Here is a 19,702-nt window from a genome sequence, read left to right on the forward strand (position 1 = left end):
CATAAGGGGCCGTCCATTTAGTCGGTACGCAAAAATGTGTCAAAACTTGACCCCTACCCCCCCCGCGTACGTTTGCTTGACCCCCCCCTCCGAGTCCTATAGAACGGCCGATATTTAATCCACGCAGAAATGAGCAAGGATTCATAATATTCACGTGTTTAAGCAAACAGATAGTCCACCGCCGGACTATCTAACTCATTTGAAGGCCAATGTCGACAAATTATTATCGAGGCTTCACCCCCCCCCCGCCGTTTCCTATGCGTACGTACATTGTCAGTAGACCCCCACCCCCCAAGCATACGCATTTGGATTACCCCCCTCCATGCGTACGCACTAAATGGATGGCCCCTAACCGCACGCCTGTCATCCGCAATGACGTGCGAGGTCGCTAAGCGTTGGCAGGAGCTGCGCGGAGATTTGGGCTGCGAGGTTTGGCCAGGGGACTTCAGGCGCGCACAGAACGGGTTCGTGTTGTTGTTGCTGTTGTCTTAGTACACGTTCGTGAACCCGTTCTGTGCGCGGACTTTGGCGTGCGGGCCCCGGGTTTCCTCCCACGTGCACGGGGCACTTCTTCTGTGCACGGTGGTGGTGGGGGGGGCGTAGCGGCTCTCCGATGCGTTTCCGTTGTCCGACGTTTCGCTTCCGCGTGCTGCGATCGACGTTCCGTGAACCGACACACGCCGTAGGGGTGCATCGTGTGGTTGCGCTGTGGGTATTTGCGCGGTACCCGTTGGGTCAGAGGTCGCGGTGGCAGCCCTGCAATTTCTTGCCGACAACCACAGCTGGCGGATGGGCTTCCCGACGAGAGGCATCTCTTAGGGGGGGGGGGGGGGGGCTTGGTCTACTCTTCCACGCTGACCACACACCGTTGGTATTGTGTCAGTATGAGTTACTGTTAGAGAATATTACTGTACTGGAGTGTGCCATGTGTGTGGTGACCGTCCACCGCTGTTGTTGTTATGATGATGCGAGAAGAAAACTCCGTAACATCCAGACTCGGCCTCTTTTTAATAATAATAACAGCAATGATAATGACACGACACGCTGACGTACAACTTTAAACATCGACATCAGGCAAGACGGTCAATTATCTGTGAGAAAGCACAGGGTGGAATACGTATTGCTACGATCTCAAAACAGCTGGGAAAGCAGTCTCAAGAAAGTGAACGTCAAATATAACTTAAATTGTTAAACAAAGGCGGAGTTTGTAGAAAAAAAAAACGTCAGTAAAAAAAACCACGGTGTCGAATTTGAGAAAAACACAGCTTTGTGACACGCGGGGGTGTCTGACAGCCGACGTCACGTCGCACGGAAGTGATGGGACACGGAGGTTAGGTCGATTCTGCTGCTGCAGACAGACAGGCAACACGGAGTATTATAGTAGTAAAAAAACCGAATTCCATAGATTAAAAAAACCCACGGTTGGTAACTTACATAGTGCAAGGACACGCAGTAACAAGAGAGCTGTTAAACCCGGGTTGAGAGGCAACTCGTGGAAGCGTTGTCGGCTGCATAAAACCAAGATTCATCATGAACGGCTCGCTTAAGTCGTATTCAGATTGTGGAGTTTGGCGGCGGCGGCCGGGTGGCGGAGCGATCGAGTGCGCAGGCGGTGCACCTGCACCAAGGCGCCAGGAGGCTACGAAGAGGGAAACATGGACAGGGGGTGAGGAACCTCATTTCATTCCGAGCACCGACGCCGATGCCAAACACGATGCGCCCACTGGGGAAGGGGGGAGGGTGGTAGTGGTGCCCACGATTATGAATCGCAATCGCAAGTGACCTGGAGGCAGCGGTTTGGTGAATCGCGCAGATGTATGCGCACTTCGTTGTGTGCGCACTTCGTTGTGTGCGACGCGTAAACCCCACAACCCGCGCAAGGGGTGACAGGCTGGCCCCTGCGGAAGGCAATGGAGTACGGCAAAAGTAGGCTGTTCACGAAGAATTCGTACAATTGTTTTACAAAAGGCGTCATTGCCTCATACGTGTGGGTTTTCTCCGGGCACTGTCGTGGTTTTCCCTCAACTTAGCGAATAGAAGAAAAAAAACTACTCGGTAAAGACATTTGCCAAACACCTAAATGCAGAACCCTCCTGAGAAAAGCCTTGAGATTGAGCGAGGCTCTCCTGGCCGGAGACCTCCGCAGACGACTCACCAACGACAACCGACTGTGGAGTTCATCGCCGCTGCGTCGGTGTTCGCGGCTGCGCCCAACACCTCCCCCCAACACCTCCCCCGACGCGTATTTGGGGCGTACCGCGCGTTGTTCGGCACAAAGTTCCGACGTTTCGCGCCACGTGCCGGGAGATTCTTCCTGAACCGGAGCTTGCGGTGCAACCCGAAAACACATGGGAGTCCTTGTGGAATAATTTCTCTGCGAGCCGAGTCCCCGATCGTCACCTTCATCGTGTAGTGTAGATTGCAGCAAATAAAATGTGAACCTCGTTTATATCCACCACCCTCTTTCTTTCGTGCAAATCCTCTCTTATCTCTGACCTCCGTTCTCCCACATTTGCCCGCCTATCACAGATAAAAGGAGTCTCGCATATATATTCGTATAAAATTCAGGGCTCCGTTCCGACTGAATGAAGTCTTTAAATAAAAATCTGACGTTAATTAAATAACGTGTTACAGGCTACCCAACGAAAAACTCTACGAAAAATAACAATGAAAACGAGCTAACTAAAAAAAAACTTAAAAACTACCGTCGATAAAAAGGGGCCCAATTAAAACGACAGCCCAGTCTCAAGACTTCCCACCGTTACGCACGAGGCGGCGAACTACACCAAGGGGCCTCGCGGCCGGCGGCGGAGACCTCGCGCGGCGAGGAGCGCCTACGGTGGGCCGAGGGGGGGCTTTACGCGACCTGTTGAGCGCACGGCGCCGCGGGCGATTAGCTGACGACGCGTGAACTCGTCGTCGGCTAATTTGAGTCCGCAAGAGTAAGGGCGACGAGCGACGTGCAATAGTACCATTGAGAATAGTCATCGTCGAAATCTCTAACCGCTGCTCGGTGAAGGGCTTCCCCCCTTCGCCCTCCCCCAGGACAGTTACCGCTTCATATTTGGTCTCGCGAAAGCATACCTGTCAACCCATACGGTTTACCCGTATTCTTGTACAGGGAAATTGAGTTTGAAAGTTCACACGGCGTACAGCCGTTTCTCAATACGGGCAAAAATTATTTTGAAAAGTGTCTATTTGTTTGTGTTTCTCCCTCGTGATGGGACTTTGTAGGATTAACGTTGAGATTTATAAGGGGCACGGGGTGACCAATAAGGTTTTGACTTGGTCTGTAATAAGCTAGGCACTGATAAGGGATTGACAGGTATGTGAAAGAATCGCCGCGCCCATGCAGAGATCTACCAAGCGATGCATTGGCCGTCCGCCGCATCATTTCACTGCCGCCACCACAACACGCAACGCAGGTTCCCGATGAGCTTCTGTGCGTTTGACAAGCAGTGTCCCACTGCCGCGTGGGTGACGTAGCTGAAGGAGGCTCAGTTCGAGCGAATGGCGACTGCTTGAATGAAATGGACGTGTACGAAAGTTGACGGTGGTTTCATTTAACCATCGGATATCCATTCAAGTGAATGGAGGGTGATGGTCAACAAACAGGGCTCGATGATGGGGTAAGGTTGTGATCTCTCACGAGTTGATAGGTCTCAATGAAATGGAACGTTGCTCGATTTAATAGGTGCGGTTGCACCTCCTAAAACTTGGTCGCGAGACTCCTCCAGTTGAAGACGATTTAAACGACCGCGCTCGGAAACGAAACGACTGATGATTGGAAGCGTTAAGCAATGCTCTCCCTTTACAATCACGCGTTGCTTGTAAACTACGGACACGGAGGCGCTAACGTCCGGGGGTAAAATCCCTCGCGCCCCTCCCTGTCGTACACACATTATTGCTTTGCATTCTTTACACTCGCGGCTACAACCTACGTGACACAAAAACAAGATCCTTGGTTTAAAATTTTGACTCCCATCGTTCTCTTCAATACAACGCTCTACATTTTGGTGATGGCCACGGATAAAGACGAAAAAAATACGAAAGTCAAGGAAAGGCAAAACTTTAACTAGCAAAAGAACGCAACGCCGCAAAGATATAGGTCGCGATTCAGAACGAGATGAAGGGTTCCTCTTGCCGTCCGTCGCCAGTCTTCCCCGACTGCCGTGCTGCTGCTGCCCGTCCGTCTGTAGTGTAAGCAGGGGGTGGTGGGGGTTTGTGAATTCTCATGCAAAGGGGTTTGATTCATCTGGGTTGTCCATCAGGTTTGTCCTGCAAGGGACCGACGGGAATGCACCGCGATCCCTCGGTGAAGTCAATCCAGCCACGGGCGCCTCTCCTCCCTCCGGCTTTGGAAAAACACGAGCGGACCAGAGTAAACAAAACGTTTCGCTCTGCTCAATCGCATCGTGCTGGGAAGGCGTGATTTCAGGAGGCGGGATGGTGGTGGTGGTGGTGGTGGGCAGGCTCTAGGAAAGTCGAGTTAAGTTTCAGGCATCCCCACCACTGCCGCCCCCCCACCTCCTAAAATCTTCTTGCCCGCCGCCCCCCACCCTTCACACGCAGCCGTACTCGTACCACACGGTCTGCTTGTCCGTTGGGGTGGAGGTGGCCTGGGGCGGCGTCTGAGCGCCGTCCTTGGGCGGTGGCGGCGTAACGGCGCCAGCGTCCGCCGTGTCCGTGCCCGTCATGGCGACCGGCGCCACCGCCTGCTGCTGTTGTTGCTCAGCGTCGTCCTGCGACCCCGATGCCGGCCCCACCGCCACCACCGGCGTCACCATGGCGATGTCGCTGGGTCTCGGCGCGGGCCGCTGCAGCCGGATGAGGCTGCCCGATGGCGGCGCCACCGACAGCTGCACCTGCGTCACCACAATCTCCTTCGCCGCGCCGCTGCCCGGCGGCGATCCGATCTGCGTGGCCGTAGCCGATTTCCTGACGCTGCCCCCTGTCCCCGGTACGCACCACCGGGCTGTGGCGCCGCTGCCGCCGCCGCCGCCGCCGCCACCACCACCCTCCTCCTTAGCCGGGGCGAACGAGAAGCGGCGTGTGTCGACCGGCCGGCAGGGGTACTCGGGCGTTAACGACTTCGCCGTCGCGGCCGTGACTTTAAACGACTGCGGCCGCTCCAGTCGAGGGTGCGTCTCTTGCTGATGCACGCGCACCGCCGTCGCCGTTGCCGTCGTTGCCGTCACTGCCGTCACCGCCGTCACCGCCTCCACCGCCGCTGCCTCCCGCTCTGCGGCAAGCTGGGAATTCTGTGAACACGGCGGGGCGGCGGTTGCGCAGGGCGCCTTGTCGCCGACGGGCAAGACGTCCACCGACACGGGTCGCCGCCGGTCGTGCTGCATCAGCTCCTGCACGCTGCACGAGGGCGAGCGCGCCACCCCGCCGGCCGACAAGCCGGGATGCGGCGGCGGCGATGCCACGGCCCCGCCGGGGGTCCCGGCGTCCTCGCCACGGCAGCCGGCGCGTGCCGGCGAGGCCCCCCGGTCGTCGGCGAGCGGCGGGCGGTCCCGGAGGGAGAGCCCCTTGCGTGGCAGCGTGCTGCTCCCGTGCAGGTACCCGTCGGGATCCGACAATCGCGGCTGCTGCTGCTGCAGCCGGTCGAGCCGCTCGGCCACAGACAGCGCCCGGCGCTGGCCGTCGAGACCCGGTCCCGACGCGTCGCCGCTGACGCCGTCCGCGGCGCTGCCGTTGCGGGGGCTGGGCCGCACGTACTGCCCGGGTCTGGGTGGGCGGACGCCGTCCCGGGCGGCGAAGCCGACGCGCTCGCGCTGATGTCGCCGGTCCTGCGCCTCGCCCGTCGCCGGCCGCTCCTCCCGCCCGTCCAGGATGTTCTCCTCGCTGACGACCTTGCGCTGGGAGATACCGGGGGGAACGCGGGGGCGGAGGGTCATGTTGGAGGATGAGGAGGTGGTAGGAGTCTGCGTCGTCACGGCAAGCTCGTAAGCACAACCTGCCTGAGCGGACCGCGAGATGCGGGTCACCATATTAATGGAGCACTGCTGCTCAATTGTGCTACGGGGTGATGCTCATTTGCAGGCCTGGGATTTGTGTCAAAGACCAAGGGATGTGTACCATTCTGACCGCCTCAATTTGGCATGCCCTTTTTGGCTTGAATTCGGCCTTTAAGTCATTCTCTGGCTGGAAGAAAGCCTCCCCATGCCGTGTCAGTTCAGATATCACTCCGATATCGCTCGCCGCTGCTGATGACAGCCGTGGCTGAGAATTGAAGTGAACGCAAGCAGCTGGGTTCATAGCGCAGTGCGTACACATTACTACTACACACACACGTGCGCGAGCAGCGAGCACGCGATCACGTTGCCGGCGGTGGCGTGCAGGGTGGTGCCGTACGTACCAGGCACGTCGGCGACAGGCGGTTGCTCTCCTCCAGGAACTGCTCGAGGGTCATGAGCTCGCTGCCCGGCGACCCGATCCCTGGCTTCTGCCGCAAGCCGGGCACAGGCGGCGCCGAGGGCGCCACCTGCGTGGAAATGGGCGGCGCCGGGGTCCCCGGCGTCCTGGGAGACACCGGCTCCTCGCTCGCCGGGCTGTCCGGCGCGCCATTAACTGCCGAACCGCGCCGCACGTTGCACCGTTAGGCCCCTGGCTCGCTGTAGATGCGAAGCCTTTACAAATAATAATAGTCGTATTAATACCATTGCTTATTGTCGATCGGGAGGGCCCTCCGCATCGAGAAACATATGGCCAGTTTTATCGAAGAGAAAGAATTGCGTGACTCGGAGTGCAGTCACAATGGCGGACGGCCATGTGGTTTTTAACTATGAGATCAAACAACGAGAGAACGCCGCTGCCGCGGCAAAGCAGTAGCCGACTTTCATTTACGCAACAAATGAAGAGGCAAGCGGACGCTGGGAATGGGTGGGGGGGCGTGGGGGCACAGGGAAGAAGGTGAGAGGCATTACCTCTGCTGGCCCGCGTGCTGGCGTTGTTATTGCTATTGCTACTGTCCCGGCGGTTGCCGTCTATGCTTGAAGATCCGGAGGCTTGGGGTGGGAAGGGCGTTGATGGAGGGAAGGCGGGCGAGCGGGCGGGCGAGCGGGCGGGCGGGCGAGCGAGCGGACAGGCGGGCGGGCGAGCGGGAAGGCAGGTGAAGTTACAACCGGGTCGGGGAGGAGGGGAGGTAGAAGGGAGGAGGGAAAGGGGAATGGGGAACACATCACGCAGGAATGAAACAAAACTGGGAATGCATGAGTTGGACACCTGTGTAGCATCAAGCAGCCTCAAGCCATGCTTTCGGCCCAAACGGAGATGGAAGGCGGGCACCCGATCGTCCAGAGACGCGCCAACAACAGCGAATCGGGTGGGTGAATCAATCTCTGTGATTTAAAAGACACAAGCCCAAAAAAAAGACTGACAGCTCTTGCCTTGCAGATGTGTGCCAAGGCTGTGTGTGCGTGCCTCAGGCCGAGCGACATTAGCGCTTGAAGTTTTTTCGAATAAGAAAATAAGTCTTCTATTCTTGCACAGGGCAGCAATATGTTCAGGAGCCAAGTGCCGGCGTCAAGGTCTGCTAGCCGTGACCGGGCTTCACGAGAGAGTGTGTGCAGCGTTGCCGTTCCTCCTCCGTTGAAGGAGCGCAGACTACAGTGGTTTCCTGTCTGGGTCCATAGTTTGGGGTTGCATAGCCACAGTCGCACTCCTGTGGCCGTATCTTTAATTTTCCCACTCATGAAGGAGATGTGCGCATCGGCCTGTTGATGTTCCGATGCGGCCGATGGTGGCACCGGTTGTCTTCGAGGAGGAATGTGAAAGCCAGGAGGTGCGATGATGTTTGGGTTCCGGATAAGGTATTTATTCTGGACGTTCGCGTTTTTCCAGCGTTCTTTGGGATCTGGTTGGACTAGGTGGAGACTCGTCGGAACTTGAGTCAGTATCAAGGTACACTGTCGAGGCCTTGGTTGATGGGTAGGTTGGTTGTTGTTGGCAAGAAAATGTGTAAACGCCCCTTGCAGTTTGGGCGATGTCTTCACGGATATTTGGTGGCAGAATGTTCGCCAGATCAGGGAACCAGGAGATTGTTGTTGGTTTCAGCGTCCCGGTTGTGATGGTGCAGTGCGTTATTTAATTGTGCATCCAGCAGTTTTGTTCACGAGCTCCCGGGGCCCATCCTGGAGTCCAACGACTGCCACCGAGTTAAGATCAGCGAGAAGGTGGCAGATCGTAGCACATCAGCCGAGGGCACCCCCAGGTCGTTCCTGCAAATTCCCACAGCAGCGGCGATCCTCGACCTGGATCTGTTTTCACAGACCTGCCTTATGTGGGACTTGAAGGCCCAGCTATGCCATACAATGTCCATGTAGCGATGTGTCGCTAGAGTGCTTTCGATGACGCACTTGACCGCGATTTGTAAACCTTTCTGTTCCTCATTAGCGTACCCCTGAATATCGGTGTGGCGACATGGCGGGAAACTAAAGTCCAACAACTTCGCAACCTCGGCGCGGACCCTCCACGATAAAGCCGAGTAACGTTTCCCCCTTCCATTCGAGTCAAGCTGCCTTTGTCGCACGCCGCGGCTCAAAGAGCGCAGCACCACACACAGTCGTGGACGGGCCCACAGCAGATCCTCCGCTCGCCGGGGCCACCTGCGCGGAACGGCTCCAGTGGAACCGCTAATCCTTGTCGGACCAGTATCAAGGAACAGCGCAGTCCGCTTCATGCCATGCGCAGACATCGCTGTGGAAATCGCCCTTCGTTGGAGCGGACGCGTTGACCGATACGCCAGCCGATTGGGGCTCTTTCTGTTATCAGGCGGCATTAACTGTTAAGTGGGGAGATTTGATTACTTTGTGTAATGCGTACTCGTGCACACTGAGCTCATGCATTCCGTTAATGTTTCCTGTAATTCCAGTACACCACAGTCTCGGCCACCCCCAACAGAACCCAGTGTCTGCTGTGGCCCACGCGCAAAGTTGGGGCACGACCCGCACGGCCGGATTAAACCACCGAACCCAAACGATCACTGGGCAGTGCACTTCGATCGGCGGCGTCGGGTGCCGGTCAAGAGCCCTGGAAATGAAAACAAACACAAACCGCAAAAAACAAACGAGGCGATGGCGCATTTGGGCAAAAGCGTTGGAAAGCGCAGAGGAAGCGCGAAAGGCGGCTGCATGGGGGGTGGGGGGAGAGGATGGGGGGGTGGCTGGGAGCGGGCGGGACGCCCCCCACCCCCCCCCCCCGCAGCGATGCCAGCGCTGCACTTACAGCAGGAGTGGCACGGTGCGACGCACACGGAGGCCCCCGCGTCCCCCGCGGGTTCCATCTCCCACGCTCCGCCGTCTGGCGGGTTCGTGGAGGAGACGTGACGGAGGCGGCACACATCACAAACGGTCGCGTTCGCTGGGGTCGGGGCTCACGGGTTTTAATCACTCGGTGGCTCCGGCGGGCGGGACGGCTCGAGTTGTACGGCAATAGATTGTGATATTGATGCGTTATCATTACAAGAATATTCCAGGAACAAACTCTTGTTGACCGAGATCAATAACGAGAGTGGCTTTTTTTGTGTGTCTTTTCCTCTAGTTTTATCCCAATCGTGCCTTCGGCGTAACATCACAAAATTAATCCGCTCGGAACTCGCACAGAGGAGTCTCGTCCCGTGTTACTGAACGGTCAATGGCAGGGGATATCACGAAACTTCTTCTGAAATCTCTTCAAGTGACCTCGTATGTACACCAGCGGCAGCACTTTCCCACTCGCCCTGCTACGGAGAGAAACTTTGTTGTATGACAGTCAAAGCGAGATTTTTAATTCTCAGAGCTGGCATTTAGTGAAAACCTCATGTAACATGATGGGTACTCCACTCGTGGGTGTACTCGACGCATGGCCCGGGGTCGATTCGCACGGTTGGCTACGTACATGTCGCGCTGGACATTGGTGTGGACGAATGCAGCTCCTGGGGACTGGGCAACGCCGAATCCTCGCACGACGAACTCACTGATAAAAAAAAGACAAACGCAACACAAGCCAAGGGACGCACGCTCCACAAGGGGTTTTATAAACCACAAACACAAGCTGTGCCACGCTAAGTGCGCGATGGGGTTAACGCACACGTATATATATATATATGAGTCACAATGAGTGCGCATTGTGATTTACACGTTTGCCCCCCCCCACCCACCTGGCATCTTCCCCTTTGGGCGGCGGCGCGCAAGGAGAAGGCTCGGCGTGGAGGTGCTGGCCACCATGTTGACGGCTGACGTGGAGAAGGCCATGCAGCCGAGGTCGCGCCGGCGGTGCCGAGAGAGGCCCTCGTCCGGCCCGTCCAGCGCGTCCATGCTGCCTGCACGTTGCTGCTGCTGCTGCTTCTGTTGTTGCATCAATCCTGCCGGCTGCTGCTGCTGCCTTTCCAGGGTCTTGGAGCTGCTGGAAATGTTAACGACGCCGCCGCTGCCGCCACCACCACCACCACCACCGCTGACACCGCCGCCACCGCCGCCACCGCCGCCACCACCACCGCCGTCGCCGCTGACGCCACCCAGTTTTGAGAGCGAGTAGCCGATGCTCTGGACCAGGTCGTTCATCGCTGAGCGAGTCGGGGGTCGGGAAACACGGCGAAACGAGGTGGGGGGGGGGGGGGTGAATAAGGTGGAGAGAGGTTAAGAAACGAGGTTGCAGTTCGGACGCCTTGCCGGGCTGCGCCGGAGCGATGGCGCCAGTGCGAAGGCGCCGGCAACGTCGGCGACGTCCGTGACCGCCGCAGAGAGAGACGCACTCTCGGCGGTGTGCCGGCATCGCTCGGCGTTTGCGATGCGCTGCCCGCCCTCATGTTTAAATGCGGGGGGGGCGGGGGCGGGGGCCAGGGTCTTAAGTCGGAGCAGGGGGATCCTGGTCCCGGGCAGTTGTTTACACGCAAGCAGCCGGTGGTGATGCGCATGCCAACGCGCGTAAAAAAAACGGCCTGTGTCCAATCGTGTTACACAAATACCAGTGGCATAAAAAGATGCTCGCTGTGATCCACTAGAGAAAGAGAGCTAGTACGATTTGAAGCAGGCTACATAACCGATATTTTAAGTGGGAATGCAATAAATCACCCCTTGTAACTTGATGAACTGTAACGACTCCCGGATAAAAACTTTACCCCACAAATGCATTCGTTGTTGTTTTTTTGCCAGTGTACAGGATGAGAGCAAGATTCCATATTAATCGGCAAATGGTTACATTACGTCCCTAATATAAAACTCGTACGTAAAAAAAAAAATCTACGTAGTAGACGAGATATAGATTCCATTCGCTGAACCAGCCATTCAAACGACAGGAAAATGAATGCGGTGTTATGACTTTTCGCCACATCAGCGATTTGTTAATTGAAAACGGTAAATGAGCTGTGCCTGTAATTTACAAATCCCCCCCGGGCGTCACTCAGAATTGGATTGGCTGGTGTCGCCCCCCCCCGCCCCCCCTTCTCCCTGCCCCCCACCCCTGTTAGTTACGGGGCCCCCCTACGACACCCCCGTTCAAGTAACAAAAACACGATTACCACGGAGACAAAAGCGGCGGTGTGCGCGGCGCGGGTTACTGCGACGTGACGGCTGATTAATCGAAGCGCAGCAGGCAGCCCGAGCCCCCGGGGGAGGGGGGGCGTGCGCCTACATCATTCGCTCCTCCCTCCCTCCTCTCCATCCTCCTCCTTCTCCCATCGTGTGCATGCAGTCTCATGCCAAGCATGCGCCGGGGTCGCACGGCATCGCTGCCATAATCATGCTGGGTCGTGGTGGGGGGGGGGGGTTAAAGGGCGTTCGGCGTGCAGCTGTCGGGGCGGCACGTCGGTGTTGTTAGACGCGAGGACGCCGCGGCCGTACCCGTGTCTCTGGAAAGGAAGGCATCCGGAACGCTAATAAGGACGTTAAAGAGTCTTATTTGCTGGATGTTTTTTTGCGCGTTTGAGCTGCTCGGCTTCTCCACCGTGGTTTTCGGTTTGCACGCCCGTGTTGTTCGGCACGGCGTCTGACGTTTAAGAGCTAAACCCTCAACTGCTAAACCCGGAGCGCATCAGGGCCTGAAGAAACGTTAAGCATCCAATTACGCGGTACAAGCCGGGAACACAACGGAGGATTGGTATGAAGAGTCCCCCGTTATCTATCTTGTTGCCAGATAAAAGGGTAAAAAAACAATTATCATATTTTGTTACTGGCAAATGAGGTTCCAAGGGAGTCGCCCGTTATTTACCCGGGGAAAGCTTTGCCGAGTCTCAGGGACTCCTTTTTTGAGGAGGGTCCTGCTGAGGTACACGTTTGGCCAATTTTTCCACTGGGTATTTTATCGTCTGGGAGGAGGGAACTGGAGCGTTAGGGTCAACCATTTACTTCACCTCGCCGACAAAACCCAAAAAGAAAAAGCCGCAACGGAAAGGGGATGCAAGCCAACGAAGGACGACGGTCGCGCTGCGTTAAAAAAATTTTTAAATGTTAATCGCAAGGCAGACAACGACGACAACAAAACCACGGGCTCCCACACATCCGTCAAGACAAACGCACGAAGAGGTTTCGCAAGCGCAGCGCGTAGCCCGCTTCACGTACACAGAGTCCATCACAGTGCGCCGAGCAGCGCGGGGTGGGGGGGGGGAGTTCGAGTTGGTCGCAGGCGAGACGCACGGGGCGAGATGACGGGCGGCAAGGGCTCGGGCTGTTAGTATGGAAGCTGCTTGCAGGGTCATGCTGGGGGAGGTAGCCCGACGCAGCAGGTGGGAGGGCGGGGGGGGAGGGGGGGTGGTGGAGCGCCTTACACATGGATCGCCGGTGCAACGCCTTCCGCTCGTCCCTGTCCTTGGCTCTGCTCCGCAGCAGCCGTTTGAGCGTGCTCGCTGCGCGCGAGGGACGCAACGTGGACACCGGGAGGGGGGGTGCGGGGGGAGGGGAGGAGTGGGCGGGAGGCGGTGGAGCCGCGAGGTGGTGGGGAAGGTAGGCAGGAAGGCAGAGAGGTGGAGAGAGAGGTCAAACTTTGGAGAAGGTGGCGAGGGGGTGTGGTGGGGTACCGACAACGAGAGCACCACAGTGGGGTGGGGGGGGTGCGGCGCGGAGTTTAGCCGAGGGGTGCCGTGCCGACCCAGCGCGGTGTGGCCTCCGGCCCGGCGAGAGAGCAAAGCCGCGAGAGAGGGAGACAGAGAGCGCTCAGAAATCCTTCGATGTTTAAAAACGAGAGGGAGATGGTGACCTGCAAACGAGGCGACGGAGCGATTCCCTCCACCACCTTCCACGATCCCACAGATCGTCGCGATCAGATTGGCAAATGTATGCTCTTCGGTCTTGTGGTGCACGCAGAATATTTACGTTGGCATGTATAGAATTTATATTTCGCACCTCCTATGAGCACGGTTGGCTACGTAGAGTGCGAAAAAAGTTCAACATACATACGTGCATATTCGTATGTAGTGGTATAAATATATATCAACTGAAAATAATCGTTTCCTGTATGCATGACTTGATGGATGCATTTTATAGGCATGGCACGAGCGATATACATTTTGCAAATATTGGAATACCGTCAGCGCACGGATGTTTTGCAAGTGCAAGAATCGATTTTGATTGACGAATCGACGCACCGTTAGGCACCGAACATCATGCGAAGCTACGAGTCGATCTTAACGGCGCAGCTGGTGAACCGTTGCCTTCCCTGGCGATGGGCGCGGCCGGGGCCGTTTGCCGGACGGTGACTCACGTGCCCGTGTGCCGGAACATCCATACGGCACAAGCAAGGGTTGAGAACATTAGCTCGGCATCAATACCCGGAGACGGTGTGAGATAGTATTCTAATGCTGGGGTCATAATATTTTCTATTATTTTAACGCAGTCCCATGGTAGGTAGGCTAACCTCTTTAATCCGAATGATAACCCTGATTCTGACCACGGGCAGGGTGGAGGGGAGTCGCATTGCTTGAATAGGAATTGTTCACCAGGGTTCAAATAAATATAGTATATTGATCCCGGGTCCAAATCCTACGGGGTAAAAAAAAAAGTCTCACAACAGCTCGGAACTCTGATATTGCTACACGGTGCCCCGCTTGCCCTCTTGTCCACCCGCCCCGGCGCCTCGCCCGCCCGGCGGAGCCACTCACTGCTGCTCTTGCGGGTGACGGTGACGGCGTGGGTGCCGTGAGCTCCGATCTCGTCCAGCGAGTTGGAGCCGACGGACGAGCTGTCCTGGCTGTCCCCGGGGAGGCCGTCGCCCAGCGCCCCCTCCACACTGCAGCGCAGCTGCTCCCGACCCACGGTCGTGCTGCTGCCGGCGCCGGTGCCGGTGCCGACGCCGCCACCGCCCTCCTTCTTCGGCCGGATTAGCTTCTTCATCTTCGCCGCGATCCAGTTGCTTTTCCTAGCAGAGAGATAACGGGGATTGATGACCACGTGGCCTAGGGACGGTTTTTGAGCCAGGCGCGAGGCTCACTGCGAGGCAGGGTCTCAAGAAGTTAAAGATGTAACGGTCAAATCGATTCAAATCGATTCCCGCGCTCGCGACGAGGACTATTTGACGAGACCCGATCACGCCGGTCAGTGCGGTTTGGTGAAGGCGGACAGCATAGACATGAGCATAGGAACAACAATTTTATTTTGCCACACTGCCTTCTGCTACTCACCACGTCGTATTTGCTTCAACAACGGAAACTCTGGACTGGTTTCGCTCTTCCGGCGCTCACCAGCAGTCAGCCGTACAGGATTAGATGCTGCTAGGTTTCAACTGGCGGCGCCTCGATACCGCTGGGTTACATCTGGCTGTCCTATATAGTTTGGGTGCGGCACCGACCGTGTGGTGCGTGTGCGCTAGGGCGTCTGTAGCGGCCGCGCTGAGCCCTGCCGTACCGTCGCGGCGGCGAGAGGCTGTAGAAGCGGTACTGGTCCATGATCTTCTCTTCCAGCCTCTCCTTTTGCCTCCGCAGCTCGTTCAGTTTGTCTCTGCGGCACAAGTGGCACGTGATCCCGAATACCGTGTACTGTCCACTCCCCTCCCCGTTCTATGTGCCCTGTGCAAACATTGCCGTCCAATGACCGCGAGAGGTCAAAAGTCACAATGTTCTTTAAAAATATACGCCGTGAGACGGAGAATCTATTTAGATCTCGAGCACAGCCCCATTTGTGGTTGGAAACGGCCCACGGAAGCAGATACCACAGAGCTACTTCTGAGATCCCTTCAATTGACCTCTATTCAATACAGCAGTAGAGGGGGCAGCACTTTCTCACTCACTCTGCCACCGAGGGTAATGATCGTAGTCCAACAGTCAAACTAATATATGAATTCTCAAAGCTGAAGCGTAGTCCAATTAAGTCCGGAGCCAAATTTAATCCGATGGGTTTCTTTCGTGCGATCACTGGTGACCGGGCTGAGACAATTAATTCACTACGCTTGAGAACTCCATTAAATTGCAGACGGCTGCTTGGATTAGAACCCAGGATTTCAGCGGTACCAGCTTCGACAGGTTGAGCCACCCCTGTACCTTAACGTCAACGGGCTAAGCCAAGGGGAACCCCTGCAAAACGCGCAGGGCCAGTGTTTTAGCAACGTACATGTACTGCATCTGCTCAGAGTGGTACTGCTCCTTGCTCTCCATGAGCCGATGGATTTGGTCCAGGAGGTGCCGGTTCTCCTCCTCCAGGTTGCCCTTGAGCTGCGATAGAAGCTGCACACGCAAACACAGAGACGGTGACCTCCTCCTTTGGCCTTGGCGGAAGAGAGCATGTGATGACGCATCAAGTCATCGGTACACAATTGGTTTGTTTATGCTCGTGACAAGATTTATGAAATCTCACGCGGAAGAATATTTTATTTTCCATGGGTGGAACGGTGCTGCAATTGTTATTGCATCGCATGGTGAACCTGGCAACCCAAGTTTGATTCCTGGCCATGGCTAACATCAGTGGCGAGTATTTATCCAAACCGGTCCTAGGCTTCCCCCCTCCAATTCACATATCAGCACAGAACCAGCAAAGTAAGGCATGGCTAAAAGTTCACATTAAAAAAATGCCCTTCCGTTTTTAACAATACCCACGGCTTTCATCTCTCCCACAACGTGATGTCCTCGCTTAGTTGGAACAGCGGGTCCCCCCCTCCCCCTCTTTGTACCCCCTCCCCAACCGCGACATACGGCTCAGTTGCGTCGGGATGGTTCTTTGGATTTGAGAGCTGCGCGACGGGCTGTAACGGGGCTCGCATTTGATAAAAAAAAAAATCCATGGCTGGGATTGTGAACTTGGCGTGTGACGTCAAGGTCAGTTTCCATGACCGGCCTCCTGGATCGGCCTGATTGAAAGCACACGGCTTGGTTTGATAACCGTGCACGGGCACAGGCACATGCAGTGAGAACACAGACCCCATCGGTGCTCTGAGGTGGCATCCGAGTACAGGATGGTGAGAGGAGAATGACAATGACAGCCGTCTCTTCTTACTTTGGCTCCGAACCCGTAAAAACTCGAGTTCGAATCCCACACTCGCGGCCTACATCGGTGACGAATATATGAACCGATCCTGGGATTCCCCTAGGTTGGCTCAGCCTGAAATTAGTACCCCGTGCAGTGTGTAAACGTCACCACCGGTGGGGAGATAAAGGAGGCCAGGCGTAGTTCTGTCCACAATGGGCCTTTCGTATGTGCTTGCCAACAGCACTTGCCCCAACGGCTATCAAAATCATCATCGTCATCACGATCCATGGGTAGACAGCCCGCAGGTGTCCACTGCACATTTCGTCATTTGTTTCCACTTTCCTTCGTCTTGCGCCAATATGCTCGAGTAGTGTAACATCTTTCTAGCACAAATCTCTTACGTCGTCCCCAAGCCATTCTCCTTTAGGTCCTGTTGTTGTCCATCCTACACGCGTGTCCAAAAAGTGTGCCACCTTTTTCTTACGTCTACGTTGGTCACTCTTCGGGGTCCAGCTTAGATGCAGCAGTATCCTGTAGCAATACGTTTCTAAAGGCTATATAAAGGGGGGGGGGGGATCTTTGTGGAGTGGAGAGGGGGTGGGGTGCGGGGGGGGCCCGCACCTCGCACTGGTTGCTCAGCTTAGCCGAGGTGACGTCCAGCTGCTGGCAGTGTTCGCGAAGCTCCGAGTACTCGGCCTCGAGGCGTGCCTGCTCCAGGCGGCTCCCGTTGAGTTGGCTCTTTGTCGCCTTGTAATCCACCTGGAGCCCCTCGTGCTCCTTCATGAGGTGGCTGTAGGTCAGGTTCAGCCTGCGGGGTGGGCGGACGCCGAGTCAGCGAGGGCGCCCGTGCCGGGGCTGGGCGTGCTCTGAGACCGCGAGAAGTGGGGAAGGGCTCGCTGCCAGTCGTCTCGGTCGGCTAACTGACAACGCCGCGAGTTCGCCGACCGAGACGACTGGCAGACGAGCACCACCTGAACTCCCCGCTGTGCCACCACGACGCGGGGTGTTACGTCGCCGCCCCTCTGCTCGGCAAGCACTACCGCGCACACACACACTGGCGCACACACACACTGGCGCACACACACACTGGCGTACACACACACTGGCGCACGCAGACGTGTCGCGTGTCGATTAGTGGCTAGCGACGTGTCGCGGCTCGAGCTGCCTGCACCTGTCGTTCTCGTCGCGCAGGCGGTGGTAGTCGCTGGCGATGGACTCGTACTTGCTGGCATCCTGCGCCAGCTTGTCCTGCTCGGCACGCAGCACGCCCTCCAGCTCCTGCAGCTGCACCTTCTGCTTCAGCAGCGTGTTGTACCTGCGGCACCGTGCACATGAAGAACGAATGGCTCACTCAACCTATGCTCAGCACCCTCCTCGGCCCTCCTCCCTCACCCCCATCCCTCACCCCCATCCCTCACCCCCATCCCTCACCCCCATCCCCATCCCTCACCCCCATCCCTCACCCACATCCCTCACCCCCATCCCTCACCACCATTCCTCCCGTCCGACAGATTTAAAGGGCAGCACAAGCAGCGTGTTCGTCAAACTCACGTCTTACCAAACACATTTTTTATCCAAGATCGATTGACCAGAGTTCAGTTAGACTTGAAGGACAAGCAGTCGCTGCCCCGTCGTACTTTAAGATTAAAAACCTGGGGCGCGTGCAACCTTTTTTGAGCTCGGGCCACTGTGAGAATATCTCCCGGCTCTCCTTGGACCAAAAATTGTCAAATGGAAGCTTAGACGTTGCGTAAGCCAGAGTGACGTCGCTTGGTGGGACAGCCGGCCTTGTCGATGGCCCCGCGTTCGTGTGACCCCCCCCCGCCGGTACTTGACCGTCGGCCAAAGCCAGGCCGCTTCCGGCCCGCCCTGTGGGCTACAAAGTTTGCACGACCCCGACTTTAATCCCGCAACGCCTGCCCATGACAGGCGCCGTGGGGCGTCCCCGACGGCGCCGTCGAGGGGATGGACGCCAGCGGTACCTGTCCTCCAGCTCCTTGTGCTGCAGCTCCGTGGCGCGGTGCGCGCTCTTGAGGTGGCCGTGCTTGCCGATGAGCGCCTCGTAGTCGGCGGCCTGGCGCTCGTGCAGGCCCACGAGGCGCTCGTGGTCGCGGCTCAGCGCCTCGTAGGTGGCGTGCAGCTCCTCGCGTGAGCGTGCCAGCTCTTCCGCCTCGGCCTCCAGCGCCGCCTGCTGGCCCTGCTGCGACGCGTTCTGCGCCATGAGTGAGGCGCTCTGCGAGCTTACGGCCGAGTTCTCGACCTGCGACGGCGGGAGACGGGGACAGTATGAGGACGACGGGGTGGGGTGGGGGGGCGGCGATGCGCAAGTGGTCAGCAGATATAGGACACGAGCTGGGAAACGTCGGGCGTACGCGTGCATTATGGAGTGTGTTGCTTGTCTATGGAAAAAAATAATTGGCAGCACGGAAGCTGATGCTGTTGGGGAACAATGCAGTGATTGGCGCATTGCGCTGTGAACCTGGCGACCTGGGTTCGGTTCGGTTCCAGGCCATGGCTATCATCAGTGATGAGTGATATCAGAGCAACATCTCAACAGGTCCTGGGCCTCCTCCATGTCTAAACACACATTGGCAATGGGGAAACAAAGGCGGGCGGGCTGGTCACAACACCTCCTTGTGTGCCGCGACAGCCTTTATAGGTGCTCCCTAACAGCACTCTCCTGAACAGTAAACATAGCTCTCTGTGTGGATGTGGTTGTGCGATGGGCTGTGATTGGGGTGCGAGCATTGCCTGCAGCTTGGCGTTCTGCGTCTGCAGCGCGGTGTTGTGCTCCTGCAGCGACACGGCCTGCTTCTGCAGAGCCAGGATCTGCGTCTGCAGGTGGTTGTTCTGTGACTCCAGCTGCTTGTACTGCGCCTTCAGTGCCTGCTTTTCTGCCTGTAGCGTCGCATTCTGTGGGGGCAGGGGGGGAGGTGGGGCAGCAGTCTTAAAAAAGTTTGTGTCACAGGATTCATCGTTCATCGTGTAGCAAATTAACAAAAATCACGATTATTATAATAATTATTATTATAACTACAGTCAAAGTCACGTTAAAGATCTTGCAAGCTCAAGCGAGCTTTGGGCAGCACTTGAATCCGTTGGCTGCACCTGAGCCAGACGTCGAAATTCCACATTACTATGGAAAGTTCAGTCTCTCCAAAGGAGAGGGAGTAATCGCGGCATGCGACGATTCGCCCACCACGGCGACTCTCGACGCGCCGTTACGGATCGGGGGTCACGCTTCCATCCCAGAACACGTCATTCGTAGGCCTCACTGCCACCGTGCCACAGCACCCTTTAACGGAACATCTCGCTCCGCGCGACATCTT

General features: G+C 56.8%; 1 protein-coding gene across 4 annotated transcripts in view; it reads right to left on the reverse strand.

The window, feature by feature from the left end:
• Positions 1 to 990: 990 nt before the first annotated feature.
• Positions 991 to 19,702, reverse strand: part of LOC144943952 (girdin-like) — a 74,217-nt gene continuing 55,505 nt past the window's right edge. For 2 of the 4 annotated variants that reach the window (XM_078871857.1, XM_078871856.1), the window contains exons 21-34: positions 19,125 to 19,286; positions 18,356 to 18,633; positions 17,545 to 17,688; positions 16,995 to 17,181; positions 15,522 to 15,634; positions 14,820 to 14,912; positions 14,078 to 14,334; positions 12,749 to 12,826; positions 10,145 to 10,549; positions 9,883 to 9,960; positions 6,933 to 7,013; positions 6,365 to 6,576; positions 4,585 to 5,864; positions 991 to 1,639 (exon numbers count right to left, since the gene is read on the reverse strand). In XM_078871857.1, the coding sequence (XP_078727983.1) occupies positions 1,555 to 1,639; positions 4,585 to 5,864; positions 6,365 to 6,576; positions 6,933 to 7,013; positions 9,883 to 9,960; positions 10,145 to 10,549; positions 12,749 to 12,826; positions 14,078 to 14,334; positions 14,820 to 14,912; positions 15,522 to 15,634; positions 16,995 to 17,181; positions 17,545 to 17,688; positions 18,356 to 18,633; positions 19,125 to 19,286 (3,453 nt within the window). In that variant the 3' untranslated portion in view covers positions 991 to 1,554. Of the gene's footprint in view, positions 1,640 to 4,584; positions 5,865 to 6,364; positions 6,577 to 6,932; positions 7,014 to 9,231; positions 9,307 to 9,882; positions 9,961 to 10,144; positions 10,550 to 12,748; positions 12,827 to 14,077; positions 14,335 to 14,819; positions 14,913 to 15,521; positions 15,635 to 16,994; positions 17,182 to 17,544; positions 17,689 to 18,355; positions 18,634 to 19,124; positions 19,287 to 19,702 lie in introns of all 4 variants that reach the window. The other 2 variants (XM_078871859.1, XM_078871858.1) reach the window with 1 other exon arrangement.

This window comes from Lampetra fluviatilis, chromosome 33, assembly GCF_964198595.1.
Source record: "Lampetra fluviatilis chromosome 33, kcLamFluv1.1, whole genome shotgun sequence".
NCBI classification, from domain to species: Eukaryota; Metazoa; Chordata; class Hyperoartia; order Petromyzontiformes; family Petromyzontidae; genus Lampetra; species Lampetra fluviatilis.